The sequence below is a fragment of the Melopsittacus undulatus genome, chromosome 5 (assembly GCF_012275295.1).
Source record: "Melopsittacus undulatus isolate bMelUnd1 chromosome 5, bMelUnd1.mat.Z, whole genome shotgun sequence".
Classification (NCBI taxonomy): domain Eukaryota; kingdom Metazoa; phylum Chordata; class Aves; order Psittaciformes; family Psittaculidae; genus Melopsittacus; species Melopsittacus undulatus.
In genome coordinates, this window is record NC_047531.1 from 48,355,205 (window position 1) to 48,382,504 (window position 27,300).

Genomic DNA, 27,300 nt, shown 5'->3' on the forward strand with positions numbered 1-27,300 from the left:
ATGACAGACCCTCAGGGGTGTGCTGGCCAGGGGAAGCCCAGCCTGTCCTTTTCCATAGAGGAGATCCTGAAGAAACCTTCTGCCAGCACTGCCCTAAGCAGGGAAAACAGGAACAGAAGTAGCTACACAGAGAGACCACCAGCCCTAAAAGCAGTGTCACCACTGGCCTTTGGTAAGTACCAATTATAACACTTAATGAAAATGTTCCTTTCTTTTTAACCCCTAGAGCTATCACATTTGACACAGGGGGGTGGAACTAGATGTTCTTAAGGTCCTTTCCAACTCAAACCATTCTGTGGTTCTATGATTATATAGAATTTTTATTCTTTAGCTTTTGTAGGAATCTAGGATTTCCTGAATCAGGTATAAATCATAAATTGTATATACAGAAATGATCCTTAAAAATTATTTGCTTTCAACCTTGCAGTAGACTGGGCTCTGTCCCCAGGCTTTGGTGGGATTTTATACATTATGAAGTTCCAGTGTCATTGGAGAGGTGGGTATGCAACCTGAACAGTTACTGCAGGTAGCTCTCTTCAACAACAGTGAGAACTGCTTATAGTAAACAAATACAACATCATCCCAGTGTCTTTCCCTTTAAAGGGCAATATTCTTGATATTAAAAGAAAAAGATCTCCTGTCATAAGGAAAGACAGCCATTCAAATTCAGGAAGTTACCTAAAACTGCTGAAACATACTGAAGTTGTTGCAGTTTCACTTAAATCAAGAGCTGACTATTGTCTGGAATTACAGCCAAATCTCATATTAGTACCATTCTCTGATAAATTCAGCTACTCATCCTCAAGCAGGAGAAATGGTCTGCAAAGGTAATGGTAGCTAAGGAGTGTTAGAACTCAATTGCTGGAACAAGAAAAGAGAAAGCATTTGTGTTTAATCATTTCTCCTTATCATCAGGGACGCTAGGTTTTTTCATGAACTAAAGCAAGCCAGCTAGTAGAAAACTAGCATGACTTCAGTCTTAGCAAACCAGCAGTGCATTAGCCTTTTTCAGTTTCCTCAGATTAGTTGCTTTGGCCTTGAGTGAACTTTTACCCTCAAGAAATTCTCTCTTTTATTTTCCTTAAACAAAGACCAAGGGCCAGAATTTTCAGGATTTAGTATTCCCTTTTCTTTTTTAATTTACATCATCCATGAAATGGAGATGTTTTAAGCACACAAACACACCCACTTAACTGGAAAATGACCTGTAGTTTTGACAGAAAAGTGTCACTCACCTCTCGCTCAACTGCTTTTAACAAAGCTTAAGGCTCCACTTCAATTTTTGTAACGCACAGACATTCTTTCACGGTTCAGGACCCCATTTCCCAGGACACTGGGTGAATCACCCACTAGTATGGGAGAGACTTTTTCCAAAACCCTGGCAGTCTAAGTAATCGTTGTTTATTTGCATAGCTTCAGCTCTGTTTATGTCCATAAGTGGATACTGATCTGGACTAGAAAGAAAACAAGATCTAAATTGGGAAGGAAACTACAATGACGTGAACACCTCACTTACTACTGTAACATTAGTCACCAGTCCCACTAACACTGCCTCTCAGTCATGCTTTGCACAGGATTTGCCCTTTCTTGTTCAGCTCTGACACAGGGTAATTTCATTCACTCTGCACAGTTTGTTTCCTAACCATGGGACAGAGGCAGCCCACAAGACACCTCACAGCTGTGGGAGCCCCAAGAACGGGGCTGAGTACGCAACCGCTGCGCCAGTACCTGCGGCTTTCCACAGAAACCTATGTGTGGGGAAGAAGGATAGCATGCTGCTGAATTTTCACAGAACCATAGGATAACTGAGGTTGGATGGGAGCTCTTGAGGTCCTGTGGAAGTCCAGCCTGCTTCTCAAAGAAAGGACAGCTTCAAAGACAGACAAGGTTGTCTATCTTTGAAGCTGCCACGGTGAGTGTTGCTTGGTTGTTTCACTACTGGTACTGTTGGAGGACGGCAGAATTTAGAGGCCTCCTAAAGCTGCCAGTGCAGATTGGACTGGAACAACAGCAGGCCCAGGTCATGCTTTAAATGTGGCCCAGCCCTGAAACAAGTAAGAGCTTGGTAGTTTGTAGGGTGGACAACATATTATGCTTTCTGGTGCAAGCATAATGGGGCTTGAGTGCCGAAGGAGCCAAATTGCTACATTGTGAAGGGGAAATGCTGGTGTGAGCTCCATGGGAGTGAGTTTTCGTGAACTGAAAGTCCTTTGCAGAGGGCAGTTTCTGTGCCACTGGATCCAAAGTGAGACAGATAACACTGCTGAAAATGAAGTCAGTGCTGTTCATAACATGGACCATAGAACTGCATTTTAACAGCATGAAACTCTTCTCTGGGACCAGAGAAGCGTGTCAGAGACAGGACCTTTTTATATTAAGTCTGTTTTGCGATCAATACGTTGAAGCCCTATTTCGTTGTATGCCTCAGCTCAGTGTGCTGCCCCAAGAGCAAGGTCTGACAAATCTGTATGCAGGACATGATGGGTTCCTAGGACTGCATTACTGAACAGCCAGTACTGCCTCATCCCAAATTGCTCCACCTGAGAGTACAGTCAGTTTTTCACCTTGAAAGCAATGCAGGCAGAAAAGCCAGGCCTTGCCATTGACTTCGCTTCATCACCTAGCCAAGAGAGAGACTGTAGCTGTAGCAAGAGAGTATAGTAACTCTTTTATCCCCTGCTAGAAAACAAAGTTGGATTAATACACTTAAGGCAATGTAAAATGTTAACTTATGAAAATAGTAGATTCATTTAGCTGTCACTGAAGCTGAGCAAACAGGAAAGCTGTAGAGTTATTCCAAACTGTTTTTGTTGGTTGCTCTTGCAATTGACCAAGGGTGTTTAAAAAAAAAAGGCTGAAAATGAATCTTTTTCACTGTTGGTTTCTCACTAACACCAAATTGATACTTAGGATTATTACCCTTTGCTTTCCCAGCAGAACTGCCGATTTTTGCAGATAAGGTTTATTTATTTCAGAAGTGCAATACCCTATGCTGTACATCTTGGGATAATTGCTGTATTTCATCAGTCATTCAACTTCATGCCATATAACTGCCATTAAGCAAGTTGTGTAAATAGTCAGCTATATCTAATTTGCCTCAGTGCTGGCCAAGGTCAGGGCACTGAAATGCGCAAGGGAACTTGTTGGAAATTCCAGAAAGGGACACACATCCAGCTCCTTTCCCAGAACAGTTCAGCACTGTTCAGCAAAGAAGGAAGTATTGCAGGTCAGACCTGAGTTATACCTTACTACGGATTTTAAGAACATTTCCCATATCCCATATGGTATGTATCTGAATCAAGCCATGATCCATATGAGAGCGAACTGGCACCACACACATACTCATGGCTACCAAAAGGAAAATACCAGGGCCAGAAATTATCATCCACCTCATCTGCTACTCTAGGCAGCCTAGGTACTGAGATCACACTTGTCTAAATCTAAAATTAAGAGCTGAGGAGATGGGTAGTACCAGAGAACCAGAAGATGCAGAATGTCAGAAATTAGGGATACAGACAAAGTTTGCCCTGGAGTAATTTTCTAAGAAAACCTGAGAGTGCTAGGTCAGATGGCTTACTAGAGGTTGCTTCTAACCTAAATTATTCTGTGATTCTTTAACAAAAAAGATGTTGTGATGTACCATTGCAGCCTCTTATGGAAAGCTGGGGCAGGACTTGATGATGTATGAGAAGATCTCTGGACCTGACTTTGAAGTTCATGGTTTTCTCTGAGTGTACTTCCAGTGGGACTTAGAATAAGGAATGTACAGTCTTCCCAGGAGTGTGTGACTTTCCAATTTTAGTGAGTTTACTGCATACAAACACAACTACTAGGTAGCCTGAAACTGCATCTGTTGATCTGACATCTACTGAAAGACTCTTACTAAGTTAAAAAAGGAACAGTGAACAAGACATTTTAGTATTCAGTCTATGCTTTCTTCTTTTTGTCATAATGCCTCAAAAGGGTAACCATGGCTTTTGCAAGTGACACAAATAAGCATCCACCAAGTGCTGATCTCCTCCCTAGTGCCAAATCTTTAATTTTAAACAAAGAAGACTAGGAGGCTTATTTCAGAAGAAATCCTTCTTCTGAAATCCCTGGGAACTTGATTTCAGTGTGCTTGAAAGTACATCTGAAATAATTGTTCATTACTTCACCACCAGTGAAGTTCCACCAGCAGGAGGTTCTTCATCAAGTCAAAGGAGAGTTTGGGATGAGTACGTTACATCTGGGAAATTAATAGTAAAACCAGTAACAGATACAGCAATTTTGTCATTCTGCCTGTATTATGATCCATTATGTTAAGGACATGCAAATTAACAGGAATACAACTGCTGCTTCACATACAAAAATGTCAATATGGTGATTGTTTACTTCACCCTTAGCAACACTCCACCCAGCTTTATTGCAAAAGAGGAAACAAGCTGAAGGAATAAAACTGAACAGATACCACCTGGCCAATATCACCAGTTCACCCCACCTATTATAAGGCAAAACAATCCACTTTAAAAAAAGGTAGAGAAGCAATAGAAAAACAGCACAATAAAAAGATGCTTGCATATCTCAGTGACAGACTTCTCTGTTCACAGCCATAGTAAGATCTTAAAGTCGTAAGCCCTATGCCTACAACACGTCTTTCTCTCCAGCGATTACACAGAAAGGCTTAAATGGAACTTAGGCCATCTGAAATAGCCTCCCACTTCCAAAAGAAAATCTTACTATCTTGAAAGAAATTTCCCATCCTTTCTTATGCAATTGAAAGTTAAACTAAAAAGACCATTTTGAGCCACAAGTCAAAGTAATTTCTGTGCATGACAGTAAAAAGTGCCTCATGTTGTGCCAGGCTGAAATGTCATAGCCATCCCTGAAAAAAAGAAAAAAAAATGGAAAGGAAAGAGAAAAGGAAAGAGAAAAGGAAAGGAAAGGAAAGGAAAGGAAAGGAAAGGAGAAAAGAAAAAAGAAAAAAGAAAAGAAAAGAAAAGAGAAGAGAAAAGAAAAGAAAAAAGAAAAGAAAAGAAAAGAAAAGAAAAGAAAAGAAAAGAAAAGAAAAGAAAAGAAAAGAAAAGAAAAGAAAAGAAAAGAAAAGAAAAGAAAAGAAAAGAAAAGAAAAGAAAAGAAAAGAAAAGAAAAGAAAAGAAAAGAAAAGAAAAGAAAAGACCTGCATTTATTGAAGAAAATTTTACCCCATGCCTATTTGTAGGTATTTTTCATAGCTCTCTGCTGGAGTCACATGAATATGCACTAAAAAATACTACCTGGCCTAAAGAGTTATCACTTCAGTCTCCTTGCTTGTTCAGGACAACAAGCACCAGAGAAGGTTGCAATGCAAACAGGACTAGACTTTAGGGCTCCTAAGTCTCAGATATGTGCTTTAAACTCAGTATCATCTACCTTCAATCTTATCCTCCAGAAAACTTCTTGATCTTTTCTGACTCTCTTTAGGGTTCATAGCATTCTAATTTACTGCTTCTATCTCAAACAACCGATCCTCCCACTCCTTTTCACCAGTTCACAGCAACATTGGTATTTTCCCATCTGCCGAGGACAGTCTTCCATTCCCTCCCTGTTTTCTCCTCTTCGGTCTATAATTATTCTATCTGTGTACACACAAAAGTTGTGCTCATCACTGGGGTACGTAAGCATCTCAGAAAAAAAAAAAATCAGAGGGAGGGAAGTTGTGTATGAAGGATGAAGATATGTGAAAAGTCTTCTATAATTTAGAAAATGCCAGTGTCATTCTCAGAAAGCTTTAATCACTGCTTGGAAGAGCACCTTGCTCAGGCATTGTTACGTTCTTTATTACTGTAGGATGTAAGCACCAGTGATTCTGTAGCATACCCATTTTCTCAGCATCACATCTAGCAAAGGAGTGCATCTAGTCCTCAATTTAGGGATGGGAGACTGAGATATAAAAACCTATGCCAACACTAATATTCTCTGAGTTCTTGAATAAATCATTTAACACCAGCCACGAGCCAGTGACCACTGCCAGGTCTATCCCTCTCCTTCATTCCACAAATATTGTCAAAAACCTCACCTGTTTTCTCACCAGAAAACTCAAACCTAGTTGATCCAAAAGGAATTAAATTAACCTCATTTTGCACAATACGCCTCAAACACAGAGGTGGATGTCATACCAGGATTTTAAGTTTCACAGGCAATTGTGTTTAGAAGTTTACCCAAAGATTGGTGATAATTTGAAAAGATAACATTTGAACAGTCATCCTTTATTGACATGAGGCTTTGGCTAATTTCCAGTGCTCTTGTAACTGCATTTTCCTCATGTCACTGTCAACCCTCTGTAAAATTCCTCTTGTGTGGGCTTTTGCTGAGGGCAAAAAAGGGCACTTTGTCTCTGGATGTTATAATTATCATTGCTCCTAGGCTGGTTACAAATAGAACTGTTATTTGTTCAGAAAATAAAGCTCTGGACAAGTTTAAAAAGTTAGATGTTTTGCCAATGCACCAGAAGTAATATATGTATTAAAATAACGGAGTTTCTTCCAGTATAACCTGTTGGGGTTCATGCAAGCTGCTATTTAGATGTAAGAGGGGAACAGCCACAGGTGCTGCAAACCCCAGGACCTAGGTATGGGTAACTGCTCAATAAAAAGATGTTTGCAGTCCATTAATGCATTAAGATTTTAAAGTTCTTTGATGGCAACAGCAGCCAAACCTGTGCTGCCACATTCACTTCAGTGTTATGTTAAACATGGAACCTAATGGGTCCATTATATTTATGTGTTGCCTCTTCCTCTGCCTTTCCCAACAAAGAAATCCAGGCATGGAGGAAAACTAGATCAAATTCTAGGTTTGCCATTAAAACAGATGCAATCAGGGCTTGACTCTTCAGAGACAAGATAACTGGGGTTGTGCTGTCAAGGGCAGCACATAAAGCACTAGGAAGCAGGGATTATGGTAAGGCTTTAGAGTAGAAGAAAAGGGGTAAAAGAGTGGGAGTATTTGGTCTAGCATCCTCTCTTGGGATACTAACAGCCATCAACAGACCCCAGCCTGAACAATGAAGCTTCCCAGCAACTTATACTTCAGTGTGTGTCTTTCCAAGCTCCGCTTGCTCTTAAAAAAGAATAAGGATTCACTAGATCCACAAGGGCAGAAAATTAATCTGAAAGATATTTGCAGTACTCCTGTCCACACAGAGATGGTAGTGTTTGTAATGAGGCAGAAGAAAGATTATGGTTTCTGTGACCAATTTTATCACCAGTCAGTGACAAGAATCCTAGCACATGTCACCACTGGCTACTACTGATGTTACCTTCAGCTCCCAAGGTGACTGTTTGTAGTGCCCATGCTCAAATCTAAGATAACCATATGGCTGCACTTCCTGAAAATGGGCCAGTATGCACTTCTCTTATGTTTGTCCTGTCAACAAGAGCATGCAGGGGATTTCATGAAGATGAGTTGGCTGTCAGCACCTTCCTAGATACCACCAGTGTCACCTGTCACAAAGGCAGATGGGTAATGTTGACATCATGGGCAAAGGCTGCTTTTAGAATTATCCAATGCCTAAATCTGAGAGGCAGGCAGCCCAGATGTAGGAGAAAGGACAAATGGACCTAAATCAGGGAAGACAGTGACCTTTAGCTTATTCTGGCTCATTTTCCTTAGGGCAGATGTACCTACAGGGACATTTAAGAAAGGAACAATTTTTAAAAGCATTTGACATGCAGCAAATTCCATAGTGATCTTGCTGACAGATTTTCAGAGCACTCCACATCTACTGCACTTCCAAGTTGTTAGAAAAGGCAGCTACTGATTTGGGTACTGACAAGGAAGTTGAGCTTTCTTGACATTGGGTGTGCCTCCCTTCTTTTACAGTCCCTTCTTGAAAATATTCCACAAGGACCACTGAAAGTTTTAAGGCGGAAGGAAGCAGAGAACAGGCTGGATTTTGGGGTCAAATTCACCAGGATCATGCCTCTGCAACATGGGTTCATCTTGGCATTGATGCACAGCACGAAAGGATTAAGGCCATTTTAAATATTATCAAGTTTGAATACTAAAGTATTTAGCCCACATCTGTGCTTCTATTTTTTCACACAAACTGGAAGATGCACTGAACAATGGCTGATTTATTCAAAGCTATTTTGTGCTATGTCCTTCACAGATTCCAGCAGCAGGAGTCAGTTAGACTGTGACTTATATTCAGCCAAAATGCTTTTCCCTGCCACGCATGCTACACCCGGAGCCAGGGCAAAGAACATGCAGGCAATTCACTGCAGAAGACCTACTGACAGCCCAACTTCCCTTCTGGGTGAGGACGCACAACATCAACACCTGGAAGGCAAAAGAAAACACGAGGAAGAGGAAGATCAGATATGTGACTTTCCGGTGGACCATCCACTTCTTGGTGAGTATTTCTACATCCGTATTTTCTCCCAGAGTACCCAAAACCAGAGCTGTTATCTTACAGTGATGTACATGGCTGTTGTGGTTTAAACCAATCCGCACAGCTCATTCATTCACTCCCCCACCTCGCTCCCCCAACTCCTGGGGAGTTAGGAAGGAGAATCCAAAGAATGTAGCCCCCACTGGTTGAGATAAGAACAGTTTAATAGCTAAGTTATGACACAAATCACTACTGCTACTACTACTACAAATAATAATGATAAAGCCAATAACAAGTGAAGAGAATACAACACCTCACCAGCCACCGACCCATAACTCACGCCACTCTGCCCGACCGAGCACTGACCAATACCTCCTCCATCCCCCCAGAGAGCTCTAGCCCTTCTGGGTAACTCTCAGTTACCTCCTGGGTATGATGTGCTATGGTATGGAATACCTCTTTGGCTAGCCTGGGTCAGGTGTCCTGTCTCTGCTTCCTCCCGGCCTCCCTCCTTCCCTGGCAGAGCATGAGGCTCAGAAAAAGCCTTGGACAAACCAAACATTTGAGCAATAACTCAAAACATATTTGCTATCAGCAACCGTTCTCAGCCCGAAAGTCAAAACACAGCACTGCACCAGCTACCGAGAAGGAGAAAAAATGATTGCTACTGCTCAGACCAGGACAACGGCAATACCTGGTAATAGACGTCACAAATATGGATGATTCACAGGAATGATTCTGCAGTGTTGCCATCAAAAACATGGAGACTCACCCTTTGAGCTAAAGATCTAGATCTTGCCAACCAACCCTACCAATTTTAGTGATAGGAACTGCTTGGGGTGTTTATTGCCCTTCTAGTTGGGATAGCAATCTACAGAGTTACCATGCTCAGCAGCATCTCTTCCCGGGTTGTGCAACACCTGTTTCCTGGCAAATGGGCATTGCACAACGCTGGGAACAAGGCTAGTGAACGTGACAAATCAGCTCCATGTGTTCCATACACCTTGGACCCACTGTGCAGGTGATGAGGTCATCAGCATGCACATAGGCAAACTGTCCATGTGCAACAGGTCTGGCATGCAGGATGGGCCATGCACAATTTTCAAGCATGGCTATGTTGGCAGGTCTGGTAATTTCATTAGTTGTGAGCACTGGTGAACAGCAGTATATCTCTTAACTAAACAAAAGGGCAATACAAATACATTTTGCCAGCGTGTTACACAGAGGCTTTAAACTAAGCAGGGTACCTGGTACCTGAGCAAGATAAATTCGTAACAGACAGACTGCAATTTATTAGGAGCTTGTAGCAAAAAGTGCTTTAAGTTCTCTGGGTTTTAGGAAAGGTTAATAATACAGATTATCATACTGCACTCCAGAAAACAACTCAGTAGCAGCAATAAGGTGTTTCCTGCATAGTTTATTATTATTCACTCCTTTCTGAAAGAAAAAAAAAAAAAAGCAATTCCAATTAAGGCCATGGAAGACTCTTAATGGAGCTCATGTGACCACAGATGCAGTTGTTCTGCTGTCTTCACTGAGATTCACAATCTTCCTCAGCCCATACTTTGCACATTGGCAAAGGAAACATTTCTCTCTGTGAAATACATTTGAAAGAAAAGCTTTATTCCTGCTGCTGCTGCTATGGTATGCACAAGCCTTGTGATGAGCTGCTGTCACCTCCTTCTCCTGCATGAGACAGTATCTGTCTTGACACAGACAGAAGGCTTGTAAGATAACTGGATATTTTAGCCTATCTGTGTCCTGTAAGCTGCATGCAGCTGATGGCAACAGGGCAAAATCAAGTTCCTCACAGAAGAGCTAAGGATGTAAGTATCTGGCATTCGGAGTCGCCCATTAATGCTAAAAATGAGTATATTTCATGCAGGAGGGAGTCCCCAGCCACAGGGATCACACTGGAGCTGGCTGGTGGCTTTCCCAGGGTGATAGAGGAGGGAGGCAGCTATCCCGACTCAGCACTTAGCCTCACTGACCAGCACAGTGGTTGGTACCAGCCTCATCAGCAAAGCAGGCTGGGGAGGATGTAATTATCTGCACAAAACCAAGCCGATCTGAACAGGCCCTTTCAATGGAAACATATTTTAAAGGCATTTTAAACAAAATCCCTCTGTTCCCTGGTGGCAGTGGGGTTTTGAAACCAAGCAGAGGTTTAATGATCTGCCATTTTCTAGGCTAATGGATCCTGCAGTTGCTGAGCCTTTGATAGAAACTGGCTCAAGGAGGGGGGAAGATCCTGAAGCACTGAATTGGCATTTTCCCTGCAGTGCATAGTGATGTTTCATATCCCGTTCATTCACTGTGTCATTCTTAGCAGAGAGCTGGAGGCCTGGGCTTAAAATCCTTTCCAGCATCATAAACTTCAGCCTCTTTTCTCTACATTAGGGGAGAAGAGCTGGCAGCTCTTTTTCTCCTGCCTCTGGCTGTGGCATGAGTCATCTTTGCCAGACAAGGTCAGTAACAGTTCCTGCAGGAAAGGTAGACCACATCACCCTTGAAAACAGTCTCTAGTCCTTACATTTTGTGCTGATAGCAAATTAACTTCAGTTTCAATGCCTATCAACTCTGTGGTGCTTCAGACACACTCGTGGCATGGTAACTATAGTCATCCAACAAGGCACAAGAGCAGTTCCAAATGCTCATAGAATGTGCCATGGAGGTGTCCCCAGGACCTCCCTCACATCTGCACTGAGGATGCCAACAAGTGGCCAGAACAATGGCACCAACCCTCTGCACCAGGAGAACTTTCTGATGTGAAAGACACCTGAAGATTTTGGCTGAGCATTCCCTTTCCTCTTTCTCACAGCCCACCTCTATTTCTATAAAACACCTGCATAATTTGTGAGGAAGGGCACTAGGCTCTGGCTAAGAACACGCATCTGTACAGTTGTCAGGGAGCAGAAGAAATCAAGAGTGCTGTGCAATCACCTTGGTGGCAGGAGAGCTGGGATTTGTCTGGTGCCTTTTTGGATAGGAAGAGAAAGATGGGGAGGATGCTATGACATTACGCCCTTCATGGGCAGGTATTCTGAGATAGCAAGAGCACCCCAACTCTATCATGAGTGTGAATTTGGAGTGTATTTCCAGCAAACTCTGTAACTCTCTAGTGTTCCTAAAAATGTTTCTCTCCAAAAATGCCTTCTGTGGCAAAGTGGTTTAGAAATGCAGTGTCTTCTAAACTTAACAGATTTATGCCCTTATCACAAACCATTTACAGGTAGCAATGCCTCTTGCACTTTGAACTTAGAGGCTGCACCGTAAGCAAAAGAAAGATAAAAGCCCTCACATGCAGGAGACCTGCTGACAGTGACATTTAGTTTTGCGAAGCTCCTGTTTGAATTTGGAAGCTTTGTTCTGAATGTTGGATGCTCTCACCTGTAGCCTTCTGCATGAAAAACTCAGCACAGCCTGTTCAGAAAACCTCATTCCTGAAAAGAAGTGCTTATAAAATCTGTTTTAGGAGACCACTCTGAGAGAGGCCTTACTTTGGAGCTGGGTATAGACTGTGCTTGGGCCAGCTCCCTGTGAAATGATTAATTGCTGCTGGTTTGCTGTGTACAACCATCATTGCCAGGGTCTTCAAAACTTAAGAACAAGAAGGGCAAGCTGTTGTGGCTGTCAGTCAGCATCACAACAGCACATCCCAAGTTGTGAGCTCCCACTTTCCATTTAATTCTTTCTCTCTGCCCTACATGACACCCCTGAGACTTGACCAGCTCAAGACAGACAAGTGCTGGAGCCTGAGAGGATTACCTGCCCCCATGCTTGCGTGACCTGCTGGAGACTGCCACGTACTAAATCCCAGCCTAGTTCACATCCTTATGGGCAATTCTTTTGCAACGTGTTCTACACATGCTGGATCTGGCTGCATACATCCATGTGCGTGTGCTGTAACTATTTACATCCAAATGAGTGTGCCCAACACTGTACGCAGGCAATAGTTGCAGACCTTTACTCCAGCAAGGGAGCAGCTTGTACCTTGGAGAAGCCAGACAGATAGCAGCATCACCTTAAGACACTGGCAGATGCCCAGTCTTGTTAGATTTCTTCTCTGAGAAATAATTCAAGTACAAGGTAGAACAGGCTTCAATAAATGGAGCTGACTCCTAATTCCAGCAGAAATTGAGGGTTTCAGGCCATCGGAAAAAGCTGGAATGTATTATTTCCTGCAGCTCATGTTTTCTTTATTCACTGTAGAGGATGATGCCATCATGAGTCAATATCACCCAAATATTTCCATAGCAGTTATCTTCTGCACATTTCTGACTGGAAGCCTGGGGACCTTTTTATTAATTAAATTATTTTATTATTATGATAGCATCTTTGATCCCAAAGCATAGTGTCAAATTCTGGTGGCAATTATAAAGACAATGGGAAATTTAGAGATTATCTCAGCTCTGGAGAACTTCCGGTGTAAGTAAGTCATGTCCCCTCTGTACTGATGTCAGTTGCATGCATCTTTAGCTTACTGTTAATGTTCTCTTTAACTCCATAAATTAATTTGTACTATTCATTTGTGGACAATATGGTTAAATCCATGTACCCCTGTGAAACAGCATGGTTTATCTCTTGCAGAACAGTCTTTCCCCCAGTATGCTGACTTATCTTAATGCATTTATAAGGCAGCCAAGAAACTATGAAGCACTGTGTAATCACAATCGCAGATAAATATCAGCTGCCCAGAATACACCAAAGGGACTGCAAGAAAGGGCATAAGCATCCCATTATCCTGCAGAACAAAAGAAAGCAATCCTAAATGAAAAGGAAAAGCAGAAGGAAAAAATAAATGCCTATATATATATATAATTTGCTGCCATTAGCTGTCTTACCAGTCTTCTGTTTATCAGCATGAATAGTCCCTGCAGCCATGTGTCTCTGAAGTGCGGTATTCCTATAGACATTTAGAAATGCAGCAGACCATTGACCTTGTTTTGGTGCGTTTACCTGAGGCATTGTTAAAGGCTGGCTCTTTGCTTTTCTCCCTCTTTGAAGACTGACTGTTTATAATCACACCCTGGATATTAAAAGAAAGGCATGACACCTGAATCCTTTACTCCCACCCTTCAGATTCTGTTCACATAGAATTCTCACTGATACAAGTGAGCACAGAAGAAAGCAAAGCTGTTAGCAGTTAGGGGACTATAATAAATACTGTTTGTATTGTTTCTTTGTGGATTTGTGGTTTTGGGTTGTTTTGTATTTGTTGTTTTTTTTTTTTACTTAGAGCAAATGTTAGCATTCAATGCTTTCCTCTATCAGCCTCTGCTTTCCTGGGAACTCTGGATCTGAAGGGTATATTACACAGGACTCAGAGATTAATTTGTTCCTGCTAGTCAAATCTGTGTGATGTGACCATTTGTAAAGCTGATTGCACACCTTGATAAGCTTATTTCAGAGGTCTTATGAGTACTTATTTAGCTTCTTCTAAATTAGTATCCCAGAATCATAGAATGGTTTGCATTGGAAGGAACCTTAAAGCTCATTCAGTTCCAGTCCCCTGCAACCCCTTCTAGTGGAAGGCATGGACACCTTCCACTAGAAGGGGTTGCTCTGAGCCCTGTCCAACTGGCCTTGAACACTGCCAAGGATGGGGCAGCCACAGCTTCTCTGGACAACCTGTGCCAGGGCCTCACCACCATCATAGTGAAGAATTTCTTCCTAATAGCCATTCTAAATCTACCTTCTTTCAACTTGAAGCCATTCCCCCTTGTCCTATAGCTACATGCCCTCTCCAGCTTTCTTGTTGGCCCCTTTAGGTATTGAAAGGCTGCAATAAGGACTCCCTGGAGCTTCCTCTTCTCCAGGCTGAACAAGCCCAACTCTGTCAGCCTGTCTCCATAGGAGAGGTGCTCCAGCCCTCTGATCATCTTCATGGACCTCCCCTGGACTCATTCAAACAGGTCCAATTCCTTCTTATGCTGAGGGGTCCCAGAGCTGGATACATTACTGCAGTTACCATATCTCATCAGAGTAGAGCGGAGGGGCAAAATCTCCCTCAACCTGCTGGTCACACTCCTATTTATGGAGCCCAGAATATGGCTGGTCTCTGGGCTCAAGCACACACTGAAGTGGCTCATGTTGAGATTCTCATCAGTCAATATCCTCAGGTCCTTCTCCTCAAGGCTGCTCTCAAACCACTCTCTGCCCAGCCTGTATTTGTGGTTGGGATTGCCCTGACCTACATACACCAATGCTGTAACCCCATCATGGAAGGCCACCAAATTTGTCAGACGTGACTGTGAAGCCATGCTAGCTGTCACAAATCACCTCCTTGTTTTCCATGTACCTCAGCATAATTTCTGTGAGGATTTGCTCCATGAACTTGACAGGCATTGAGGTGACACTGACTGGCCTGTAGTTCCCTGGGTCTTTGTTTTTTTCTGGTTTTAAAAACAGGGGTTATGCTTCCCCTGTTCCAGTCAGTAGGATCTTCACCGGATGGCCACAACATCTCAAATATAATGGGTAGTGTCTTATCCACTTCATCCACAGGTTCCCTCAGGACCTGCACATGAATTTCAGGAGGTCACAGGGACCTGTGCACCTTCAGGTTCCTTAGATGGTCCTGATTGCCTCTGACAGCGGGTGATTCTTCATTCTTCCAGCCCCTGCCTTTGCCTTCTGCAACTTGGGCAGTGTGGCTGGAGCACTTGCCGGTGAAGACTGAGACAAAAGTGTTGCGGAATATCTCAGCCTTCTCCATATCCCAGGTAACCAGGTCTCCAGTTTCATTCCAGAGAGGGACCACATTTTTCCAGTCTTCCTTTCACTTTTGTCATACCTACAGAAGTTTTCCTTGTTGCCCTTGATGTCCCTGACCAGATTTAATTCTATCAGAACTTTAGGTTTCCTAACCTGATCCCTGGCTGTTTGGACAATTTCTCTGTAATCCTCTCCCTGCTTCTACCCTCTGTAGGTTTTCTTTTTCTGTTGGAATTTCTCCAGGAGCTTGTGGTTCATCCATGCAGGCCTCTGGCATCTTTGCCTGACTTCCTCTTTGCTGGGATGCACCACTGCTGAGATTTGTCTGAGAATTTTTCATTACATCCCCAGGATTTGGTACTTTTAATTACTGTTCTTTGAAATTGAGGGCAAGCCTTTACCTGCTGTATTAGCAAGCGTTTTATGCTGAAATGGGAAACTAGGGAGTGCAGACTCTGAGGCAGGGATGTAAACAAGCATGTCTGATTGATGTCTAGAGGTTTGCAGGTACAAATAACCACAAAGAACAGCCAAAACCAGGCTGCCTGTGACCTGCAATAAGCTCAGCTTTCTCCATGGGCAGATGGCTGTTTTCTAACAAAGGCAGTTGATCAAACAGTGTGAGGATAGTGGTGGGGAACCTGTTTTCCCCAGTGAGAGCCATTATTAGATGAGGCTCGCCACTGCTTCTAAGGTGAAGTTTGACAACTGCTGAACCTTCACAGAAAGTACATTTCAAACTTGATATTTAGCTGAATGGAGAAACTACACATATACCTACCCCAAATCCATTAGGATCTGAAGGAGTTCATGAGGGTGCAAGCCATTTAGCCTAAGTACAGATTTGAACACACACTCCTGTCAGTTAGGGTCTTTCATATCATGGCCTGCATGCTTCTCTCTCCATATATATTGCTGACTGCTGGCTATGCCAGAGTTACACACAGCACCATTTCAGGGCAGCAGCATTGTAGACACTGACATCATTTTGCAGGCAGATGGGAAGGGTTAAACTCACCAGGGGCTCAAGCTGATGGCGAGCACCATCCTCCACCACCAACTTCCAAGTGAATGGTTTCATATATAGCATCTACTCTGACAAGCAGACTGAGAAGCTCAAGTGGTCACCACTAGCCTGGTATTTTTAGAATCCCGTCTCGTTCCACCTAAAGTCTGCACCTCTCTGCATTCCAGACATGCTGTCGGGTGATTAGGCACTGAACTCAGTGCCAGGGTGGAAGCAACTCTCCATCAAAGAGTTGTAGATTGAAGGGAAGAAGTCAGGTCTTTGTAGGTTCAAGTCGTGCTGCTCTGTCTTATCTTTGGCAGTGCCTGAACGGCCAGCAGCTGGATCCTAAATGCTGCATTTTGCTAGCAGGAGGCTCTATCCAGAGCACATTGTACCTATCCAATTAGGATCAGTATCACTGGCTATGCCAGTCCTTCATAACAAAGGCAGAAAAGACACTTTAATAAAGATTACCACGCTGCCATACTCCCACTTAAATATTGCAGTGCAAGCTCTTTCGAAAGCCACAAGCCACCTCTTTAACTAGGAGAGGGACTATAATGGGAACTTCTCTGTACACAGGCAAGCACATTTTGTCCTGATGCCATCAGCACCCTGTAATAACTCTGATAGAATTGCAATTGGGGTTTTTTTTTGCTATGGGCTTGGTGGCAGGGTGTCACCACAAGAGGCAACATTCAGAAAAGCCACACAAAGGAATTGGCTGGGAAACCCACATATGTGTGATTGGATGAATTAAAATGAAGAGACAGAGGAACACCTTTTAAAGGATCTAAAAAGGAAAAATAGAACTTAACCAGTTATAATGAAGCCCTTTTTTAGTGCTCTCGAGTTTCTTTTTGAGAAAGAAATGATACAACTTTATGACATAAAGAAAAATATATTTCTGAGAATATGTAGCTAAAGCCACTTTGTTGCTTATGTGACTGCATTCTCTCTTCTTGTCAAAGAAGCTGCAAAATCTTTGGATCTGTTTATTGCATACCATGAGAGGGTATCTGTCCAGAAATGAGAGTATTGCAGCAAGATAAACCGATCCCAACAGCTTTCATCTACCTATATTATGTATTCCAAAGCAAATATGTGCCACCACTGACTTCTAGCCTTCCTCTTGGGTTTTTAATTTCTTATCCCTACAAGCGATAAGTATGCACCCTTGTAAAGAGACCAAGTAGTCTTGATACAGTAGTCTTAGACTGCTAATAGGCTAAGTGCAAATGGGAGATGCAATTGCAAAGATCTCCCTGAAGTAGCATTTATCTGGCTGGTTCAGGAACACAGAGCAGCTGAGAAACAGCAGTACAAGGTGTACCTTAGGATATATACCAACTATAGATTATAGTCCAGAATGAATTTGCCCAAGCATGGCATTGCTGCAGCTGCACATCTTTTACTTTGCAAACTCAGGTACAAGCAGTAGTCTTCAGTACTTGTTTGTTCATACCTCTAATATCTTGTGATTGTGTTATACTAGACAGTGGAAATAAGTTGTAATACACTAAGCTAAAACTGTGTAAACAAGCAATTGCAAATCAGACTCCTTGAGCTATGCATAGTATCAGAGCCTTACATTCCCTTACTCATTAGGAAAGGAATGAATAGGGGTGAGGCTTCATTCCATGTGGATATTTGGAGATCAGAGATCAGATAATAAAGTCAGTTGGGAGGGACCTCTGGAGACCATCTTGCCCAATACCAGCTCAAAGCACAGCCAGCTTAAATCAGGTTGCTTAGACCTTTGGCCAGTCAAGTTTAGAATATCTCCAAGGACTGAGACTTCTCAGCCTCTCCAGGCTCATGTCAGACCACCTTCATGGTGGAAACCATCCTGTTGTGCAACCAGAATTTTATTTGATGCAGTTTTTACCCACTGATCTCATCCTTTCACCACACATCTTCAAGAAGAATCTGTATTTCTATGAAGATCGGATGTTTCAACTTGCTCCAAGTCTGACCTAGTAATAAAGTCAGATCTGCAGGGACAAATGGAGCCTGTTACTGAATTTAGAGGATCTATACTGCTTTACTAGTGTAGAGAATCTTGGTCCTTCCAATGCCAATTTTCCAATTGCCAAGGAAATGTATAGACAGCTGTATCTCTAAGTGTCTGTAAACGCTAATGTATTTAGCTGCCTGGTATTTTCAGGCTTGGTTTCAGCTAACCTGCAAGTGACTTTCAAGAGAGCATAAAACCACACTTGAATATCCCCAGCTTTTACATAGAAAATAGCTCAGGAAACTCAGACAGAATCTTATTTCCCCAGAGACTCTAGAGCCACGTTTGTAAAGCCAATGTTACACTTCCAACACTTTCTAGCCTTATATCTTCCACCCACATTCTTTATTAGACTGTAATTCTGAATGCAGTTGTTTGCTATGGGATCTCTAAGCTAAGGTCCCAAGGCAAAGAGATGTATCAACACTATAGTCAGAAAAAGTTTTATCTTGCAAGAAAAAATGTTAACGGATAGTCCCAGATTTTTTGTATTTTTATAGGGGTTGTTTCATAATAAACAAAAATAGAATGACAGAAAAAATGCACTTTTCTAGATTTCCTCCTGTCAAAAGCCTTGATTAGCTCACAGAGTCTATTTTGTTAGCAATTTAATTTAATTTCCAGTTAAAATCTAATCCTGTCTTTCAGTCTCTACTGGCCTATAGCTGATGTCATGTTATTGTATTTTGTTTAGTCTGATGGGTTTCAGCTTTGAAAAATCTGGTTTCAGAAGGATTGGCACTTCTGAGCATTGTGTAGACCTTTCCCTTACATAAGAGTCTCATCTGTAAAAAAGTTCACCTTTCAAGAAGGAAAGATGTAGAGGATATAAGAGTGAACTAATAGTGAGTTTCTTTTGCCCATCACCAAGTTATCTGGGTCATATTCATACCAAGAAAGGTGTTATGAGACCCCAGAAACTCACAAACCTGTTCTCTCTGAAGCTATGCTCTCTAGTTCTGGACACTTCTTAGCTACCAGTGGGACAGAATACTGTAAGAGATTATCTGACAGATCAATTTCCCATCCCATCTCCAGCACAGTTTTTAAAATACTGTGTGGTTCAAGGCAATGGATCTACCTCCTAGGTACCGTAAGGTGTTCCAGCTCAACTAAAAGTTTCTTCTCAAACCTACACTAGCTATGCACAGCCTTTGTCATCTCATTCTTGCATATACTTTGTAGGGTAGACTTTGTAGCTCCTTCTAGACTCAAGAACTTCAGTACTGACTTTGTTCCATGCCTTGGCCCTGCAGAGATGGTATTGCATTGCTTGTAGCAGCTGATTTCTTGAGATCATCTGAGTTGATTAATCCAATGAGCTCTGTACCAAGTGCCCTGCCAGCGTCCACAAGTTCTTAAGGTGGTAACCAAGGACAGATAGCGACATCATTGTCTCTGGTGTGTATGAATATACTCTCTATGGAGCAGTCCTCCAGCTAGCATGGTCTAATAGTGTAAACCATTCCTTTCTAGTTCAGGTAGTAGTTTCTGGTTTGGGCACTAAAAGTCTTGCATTAGCCTTGATTCCCCATTAGAAAGAGGAGATGATAGCTGTCATCACATGTGCTTAAGGGCAAGAACTAATGAATGCTGTTTGTATGGTGTCTGCTACAATGAGGGCTGATGGAATACTAAAATCTGCCTTTTTTACTTATTATTTGATGTGACATCTTAGGTTTTAAAATGTAGACTGTTGGTTCTTAATTTTCTTAGTTATGAGATTCTATTTCAGTTCATTAATAGTTTTTTTTTTAAAGGAACATTGGGATTTTTTGCTAGTTCAGAAATCTTCCAGGAGCTGGTCAGGTTTGTTCTCTTTCTCCTGAAGGCTTTCTGATTGCTTGAATAGACTGCCGGGTATACAAAACCTGGCAGGACAAGAATCCTGCCAGAATCCTAGATGTTTATGTGCAGTGGAGACCACAGGAACAAGGAAGTGGTCACAGTTTGAGCTTGGATCTCTTGCTCCACTCTTGAAGTGATGGAGGTAGACTGCAGCTTCTCCCAGGTTTGTGGAGCCACTCTTCTACCTTGCATAGATGCAGGAGCTCAGCTCAGTGTTCAGGGATACATAAAGGACATCTCAGGGAGGCCTCAAATTTTTGGGACCGTGACAAGGTTGGGGCAATTTTCACTTGCTGTCAAGATCTGCTATATGAAATGCCTTGTGCTAGAGAAATCTAAATACCATATGTTGTCATGATACACATACAACTGAGAGATTTATTACCATATGACAGAACATGATATGCTTGACAAAATATAAGCTTGGTGCACAAACTTACCTCTCTGCAGTACCTCCCAGAACTATATAGAGGCCAGCCTCATACCAGAGATGTATGAGGTGAAAATCTTCCAGACAAGAGACACCAGCTCTTTCATATCTACAGGGGACATAAAGTGTCCTGAAATTTATATTATCAACACTCCCTTTTAATTTATATAGCAATATATCCCCCTTACAGCCTTTTTCTGGGAAGGTTCAAGCAGATGCAGCTTTGTAATCAGGACTTATTAGGAGAGGGTGCCTATTGCTATCTTCAGCATAAATGCACAAAATTATTTCTCATTTCAGCTCTCTATCCTAGTAGTGCCAGCCACATTCAATGTAAATAACATTTTTCTCTTGGGGCTGAAGCCAGCACTGCAGTCTAATGAGTAGTACTTTCACAGCCCAGTGAAAAGTCTAATGATACAGATTTAAATGTGTTGGACATCATCTTCATTAGGCTGCTTCTGAGATACATGAGTATTGACAGTTATTTATGATAAATGATGCTTCTCAGTTATTCTTACATGTCTGTTTTCCTTTCAAAGTGCTCAAGAGGTTTTAGTGAAGATGAAATACAATGGAACGTTTTCTCTTACTGGTCCCCAGGTATTGTGTCCTAGGCACCTTCCTACTAAGTCAGTGGACAGATTTTTTTAATCCCTTATTTTCTGTCTCAACAGAGTTACAATGAGGTTTCAAATACAGAAAGAAAAATGTCATTTTCTGATTGGCACAGAGCCCAGGTTATATTGGCCAAGGTATTTAGTTACCTTTTTTCACTGTTTTAGCCTCCAAAAGGAAAAGTTTATGCCAATGGTTGAGCAAAAGGGGCACACAAAGCAAAAAGTCTCTTTGAGGGACTAAGGTAGTCTTCTCTGGTTAAGCGTTCCCTTTAGGAAGTGTATTGCATCTAGTTACATAATATGAATTGGTAGTTGTTGTGAGACCATGTAAGACCAAAGCAGTTATTCAGAAAGGTAATTTTCTCATTGTGGTGTCATTGCCAGTTACTTCAGGTCGTTGAGTAGCAAGCTTATCATAGTTACAAGTGATATTAGAATTTTTATGCTCCTATCAGGCTGCAGTTTTCCAAGCTCAGCAGAAAAGAATCCTGTGACTCACAACACTTAGGGGATAGTTTTCTACACTGGCCATTCAATATCATCTGGAAGATACTTCCAGTGCCATTTGTGCATCAGAGAGGATTCCAGCTCTGGGACGAGGCGGAACTCCACGTTCTGCAGATCATCTGCCTTAGAGCTCACTTCTGTTGCTCCTTTCTCCTCATCCTTGCAAGATATCAGCCCTTCAAGCATCATTTCAGAGCAACCTAGACTATATTTAAATTTACACCATGTGGCATACTGAGTTCATGATTTGAATAACATGCTCTGGTGTACAAACGCATGTGTAGGAATGCAGAGGAAAGTGTTTAGTGTGGTCCCACCACCTCAGATAAAGGAATAGAGCAGCCTGGGAGTCTCCTTAGGAATTCACAGCAGCCAAAATTCCCTGTAGGCTGCTCCATGGTTTTTAAAGCCTTGCAGTTCTTCAGGTTAAGCTTGTTTAGAAAGTCCCCACACCACAATAGTGCAATGAGGAGAATACCATGGATTTTCTTTTAAGGTAGCACTTTTAATGACACAGTCACACTGAAGTGAAAATGTTGGCTATGTCTAAATACTGCCAGAGGAATGGTATGGAAAGAAAACATCAGTCAGTTTGGAATGGTTGACTTCTCTCTACAGCATTCATGCATTTTGAGTACTCTTTGATACTGAAGGACGAGATAATTCATCAAAATCAGTAGAGTGACAATGGAATAAAATAACACCTCACAGCTTGAGGAAAGCAAGTAAGACCAGTATGATGGGAAAAGATAGGGATGGAAAATTTATGAGCTGAAAGATGGCGATTTGTTACAGGCATGAGAACAGCATCAAGACAAAATACAGTATCTACTCTTCCATTCTGTTTACATTTAGGGTTTCTTCACGAATAGTTAATACAGGATTGCATATTAGCAACAGATGTGTGCATGTGACAGGGGCAAAAAGGGGTCAAGGGTTGGTCCAACACTAATGGAATTTCATGACAAATCCAGGGCTGGTGTGGTTAAAATACATAGGGGTTTCTAGCCTTTTACATGAAGTGGATCCATGGAATTAGCACTGCAAATGGGCTCATTTGACTCCTTGAAAGACAAAGGAATCCATTCACATTCACTGCTGGGTCAGGAGACAGTCACCTATTGCAAGCATATCTCTAGAAGGTGCAGTAGGTGCCATCCCACCTACACAGCAATTTACAGAGATTGCTGGATTTCTCAATCTTCTTGTGGCCCTGTAGCATTTTCCTATAAAATGCAATACACCTTTTCTTGTTTACACAGTTGAGAGGAAAGGGAAGCGGAGAATCCGGACAACATTCACAGCCGAGCAGCTCCAGGAACTGGAGAAGATTTTCCAAGTGACTCACTACCCAGATGTCCATATTCGCAATCAACTGGCAGCAAAGATAAACCTCCCAGAAGCCAGAGTTCAGGTACATTTGTCTCCAAAAGGCTATGCTCACTGCAGCAATTCTTTATTCAGAGTACATTCTTAATAGCTTATGCCTGGCTGACAACACTAATGAAATACGTGACCTCCCTGTTACCTCACAGAAGAGGCCAGTATCACTGCTCTCCTTTTACAAATAGGGAAAAAAGTATTTATCACTCAGCTGGTACTAAACAAATGGGATTAATCAAAGGGTTAACAGGAGCTCTAAGCATACTAAATGAATAGCAAATAGGAATTACAGATGGTTATGAGCAACCTGTTGGACTCTGTACTGACAGAAGAGCCATTTATGAAAATAATTATTAATCGTTTTTCAACCTTTTATAGACTAATGTACATCCAGTACAAACTGTCATCCACATCCATCTTCTACAGGGTTTCAAGAAAATAAAAATAACTGCCCAAATGAAAATGCTTTCTTAATGTTCTGTATTTTGATATCACAGGCTATAAATGCCCTGGCTGTAATTTCAGTCCATGAAAACTAATCCAGTTCCCCCCAGCTGTAGTGTAGTCTAGCTGACTGTGCTTAAAATTGACCCCAAATGTTTACTGCATATGAAATCTGCTACATTAAAATATACTTTCCACTATGTATTGGAATTTGGTGTTGTTTACCAGGCACTGTTGTGATGATTTTTGCATGAGTCAGTTTCTGTACTTGCCATAAGGCTAGAATCATCAGTGTACTTCCATGCACGTATTCCCCTGTAACAATTAAAGTTCAACACCAAGCAGTTTATTGATTATGACATGTCTGGGACTATTGACTAACCATGATGATATTACTTCATAGTTAGGTGACAGGAAGAATTGTAACAGCATAGCCATAATATGTCCATCAACAATATCGTTGTACCCACAATGCATTTCCAATGGTATAAAGCACAAGCCGGGCTACTAGTCAGTGTTCCCAACAGAACAGCAAATCACATGAAAGAACAGGGCAATCTTCTGTTTAGAAAATATTTATAATCTGTAGGCTGAAAAGTAAAGAAGAGTTATGATGGGAAACATCAACCTGAAGCGTAGACAAAAGAAGAAAAAGCCCCTCATGTATGAACTGCAGATGGCAAATTCCCAGTTTACACAGTGTTATACATGACACAGGAAATTCTGTGTTTGACCTCATCTTGGGAATCAAGGACAACCAAGGGATCAAGGGAAAACCAGACACAGAACTAAAAATAAGCAGTATCTTAGGCACAAGTTACAAGTTGTTATATTTTGATTGATTGTATTTGTCACATATAAACAAAACAGCATGCAGAGAGATTGTACATGCTCTTGTACTTTGAAATAATAGTTTTGACAAAGGTAAGAGCAGAAAAGTCAAATCACCTCAGAAAGATAATTTAACTGGAAACAAAAAAAGCAAGTGAGCAACTATTGGGTAACCAAGTGAAGCATTTCATAACTGTGAAAATGCTTGGGTCCTCCAATCAAGAAACAAAGGTATGATTACTGTGAAACAGTTTAAGTGGATAAATGGAATTATATCCCTGCATGTGTGCATACCTACCTGCAACACAAAATGAAGAATGCTGTACGAGTAAATATTAGAAAAAAGAAATTATAAAAAATTAATAAGCAAAGCAGAAGGACACAGGCCAAAGCTTTGGTTGGGAATTTTAAGGATCGTTAGAAGCTCAATAAAAGTCCATTAAAAATGAAAAACCAAACAATCAAGTCAACAATTATATTGATCTGCTACTTTCTAGAAACTCTGGGACTGAGAGGGATAATGCAGAAATGGCAAAGATATTCAGTCATAATTTCTGCTCTATCCTTGGAAATGTCAGGTAAGGTGATAGTATCACATGATGATGAAACACTTATCCATAAGGACAATGTCAAACAGCAGGTGCTACAGACAGATATTTTTAAATCCAGACATCTAGGTGACTTACCTCCAGTAGTTCTTAAAAAGTTGCTTGAGAAGCACTTCAGGTCATCAATGTTGATATTTAATAGTCCTGGGTCAGAAGAAAACAAAAAATCATTTTAGGGGTAAGAGTATTGGAGAGCTGGATGGGCAAAAAAAGAGCCACTTGGTCTGTGAATACTGTTTTGCCTTTATGAAATAAAAAAAAAAAAAATAAATCCTGAAATGAGGACTTTATCCCATGTGCAGACTTCAGAAGGAGCACTTCAGAGGTTGAATTTTGGCTTCAGTCCCCCTTCTGCCCTCAATCACTTTGTCGCTGTTAAACAGGAGTCATTTTTATGATGCTGTTTCACCATATAATTCCTGCATGGCAGAAAGGGAATGGAGCAGTTTATACAGACTAAGCAGTTCTCAAATACATGCAAACCCAGATAAACAAAACTGTCCTTTCAGTAACCTCAGATACTGCTAACTATCAGCAATACAGCAGAGGGCTCCTGACATTCCCATTAGTTCCTGTGCAACAGATGCAGAAATTATTGAGCTGCTTGTTATTTGGTTTAAAATACATATATATTTACATCCAGTAGCATCTGGTTCTGATCACTAACACCTTGTGTTCGTGTGAAACACTTGCTTACATCCAAACAGCAAGTTCCTAAGCCAGCTAGAAACTACAGTGAAAGGGGGATTCAACTTTTCACAGCAGTGCAGCAAGATGCACTACAGTGGCTGCACAGTAACTACTTGTGTACCCATGCCAGAAACCAGACTGGTCAGATGAAAGAAACTCCCCTCAGAAAATTAGCTTTCCAGTGAAAAAGAGATGTCAGATAACATACTCAGACTGCTGAGTGATCCCCTTTGGTCTGCGCTTAGTTCTCTTATGTGAACTTCAAAATGTTACCAGTTAAATATAGAAAGAGCCCTGCTACTACGTCTCCACTGGTAACACATTTTTACTGCAGCCCAGCAAAATATCTAAGTGGGTCTTTTCTCAGTCTATTAATTTGGGAACTGGGAACAGGGTGAAAAACCCATGTCATGAAACAAATCACACCTCCTAGGGAAAACAGAATGCCATTTGCCTTGACTGCTGCAAAGCTTTGACCACAAAAGGATCTGCTTCCCCAGGAGAGCCCTGGAAGGCATGCTCCTCCCTATGACATTGTCTTTCCAGTAGATCCTAGCTATTTCACAGGTAGAGCCTAGCTCTTCTGTGAGTTGCAAGAGAAAAAAGGATGTCATCCCACATCCCACATGCTGTGTGAAGTGTGAAAGCTGCTGTGTCAAACCCAATGTTTTCCCTCAGATTCAGTCCCTAACTCTGCTGAGCTGGAGGTCAACTTTTTCTGATGTTTGCTTAGAGAATAGGGAAATTAGTTGGATGAGAGCAGTTCCTCCTTCATCTCCTGTTCATTTCTGTACCTTTTCTTTCTTGCCTGTATTCAGATCTGGTTCCAGAACCAGCGAGCCAAGTGGAGGAAACATGAAAAATTTGGCAACTTTGGTGGCCTTCAGCATCTGGCAGAAGTTGATTTCATCCCTGCTCCCAAGTCATATATCACAGTGAGTATCAGGGGCTACACAAAAAGCCACTAAAGGAGAGATAGCTATCATTTACCAGGTCATCTCTTCACATGGGACTATACCAGTGAAGAAGGACTGGAAAAGACAAACATGGCAATATGATTAAGAAATATCCCACCAAATATGGTTAAATAACACATTTCTTCATTAAATTAATTCTGGTTTGTAAATATGTTGTGAAGTGCCTCTTGCAGGATGGTCCTTCCCCATTTTACTTCTGAATCACTTCCCTGTAAATTATATTTTGATTGAAAATACCTTTACCATCAGAAATTTCCTAAACAGGAAGAAATACAACATTTTCAGGGACAAAGCCATGTTTCCTTATAGACATTGTCTCTTTACAACATCTAGACTTCTTATGTTGACCAGCCATTTTTTGCCTCTGACCTACATCCTTGCCAAGTCCAGGACAGTTAACATGATCTAGGCTGGCACATGTGCTTTCCCTCTCAGGAGTTTTTCTACAGCTATAAAAAGGGTATTTTGCCTTGATACATGGGTGACAGCAAACCATTGGGTTTAGGGAGTCTATTCTTAAACTTTCCTTCTTAATTACTGAGCACCAGGGAAACAGATAAGGTTGATTGTAAATTGTATTTAATTAAAAGTCTTTATTGATTCACCTGTGACTTCATTTTTACTCTTGAAAGGCTCCAAGCTTGATGCCAAGGAAGCTTCCTGCTACCATCCCTGCTGTGGGCTACTACTCACCGCTGCAAGGGCAGCTGACCACTGCCTGGCTGCCCAGCACACTCTCCTTTGTCCCCCACCACTTGGAGCTGCTGCCCTTCCCAAAACCATACTTGTTCTTCAATGTCCTCCCCACTTATGGTGTGCCGCTACCCCACAAGTTGGAGAGGAGCAGTATCTGCGCCAGTTCCACATAG

At 41.7% G+C, this 27,300-nt stretch overlaps 1 protein-coding gene across 1 annotated transcript; it reads left to right on the forward strand.

The window, feature by feature from the left end:
- Window positions 1-27,300, forward strand: ISX (intestine specific homeobox). The gene is made up of 5 exons (XM_013129340.1): window positions 1-172; window positions 8,129-8,371; window positions 22,761-22,912; window positions 26,273-26,389; window positions 27,064-27,300. Exons 1-5 carry the CDS (start codon window positions 1-3, stop codon window positions 27,298-27,300), a joined length of 921 nt encoding a protein of 306 aa, XP_012984794.1.

Bases quoted from the DNA above. Each gene is read 5' to 3' on its own strand.
- ISX (XM_013129340.1), top strand. From the start codon at position 1: ATGACAGACCCTCAGGGGTGTGCTGGCCAGGGGAAGCCCAGCCTGTCC. The intron at 173-8,128 runs GTAAGTACCAAT...TGTCCTTCACAG, and splicing joins AGTGTCACCACTGGCCTTTG to ATTCCAGCAGCAGGAGTCAG. The intron at 26,390-27,063 runs GTGAGTATCAGG...TACTCTTGAAAG, and splicing joins CTCCCAAGTCATATATCACA to GCTCCAAGCTTGATGCCAAG.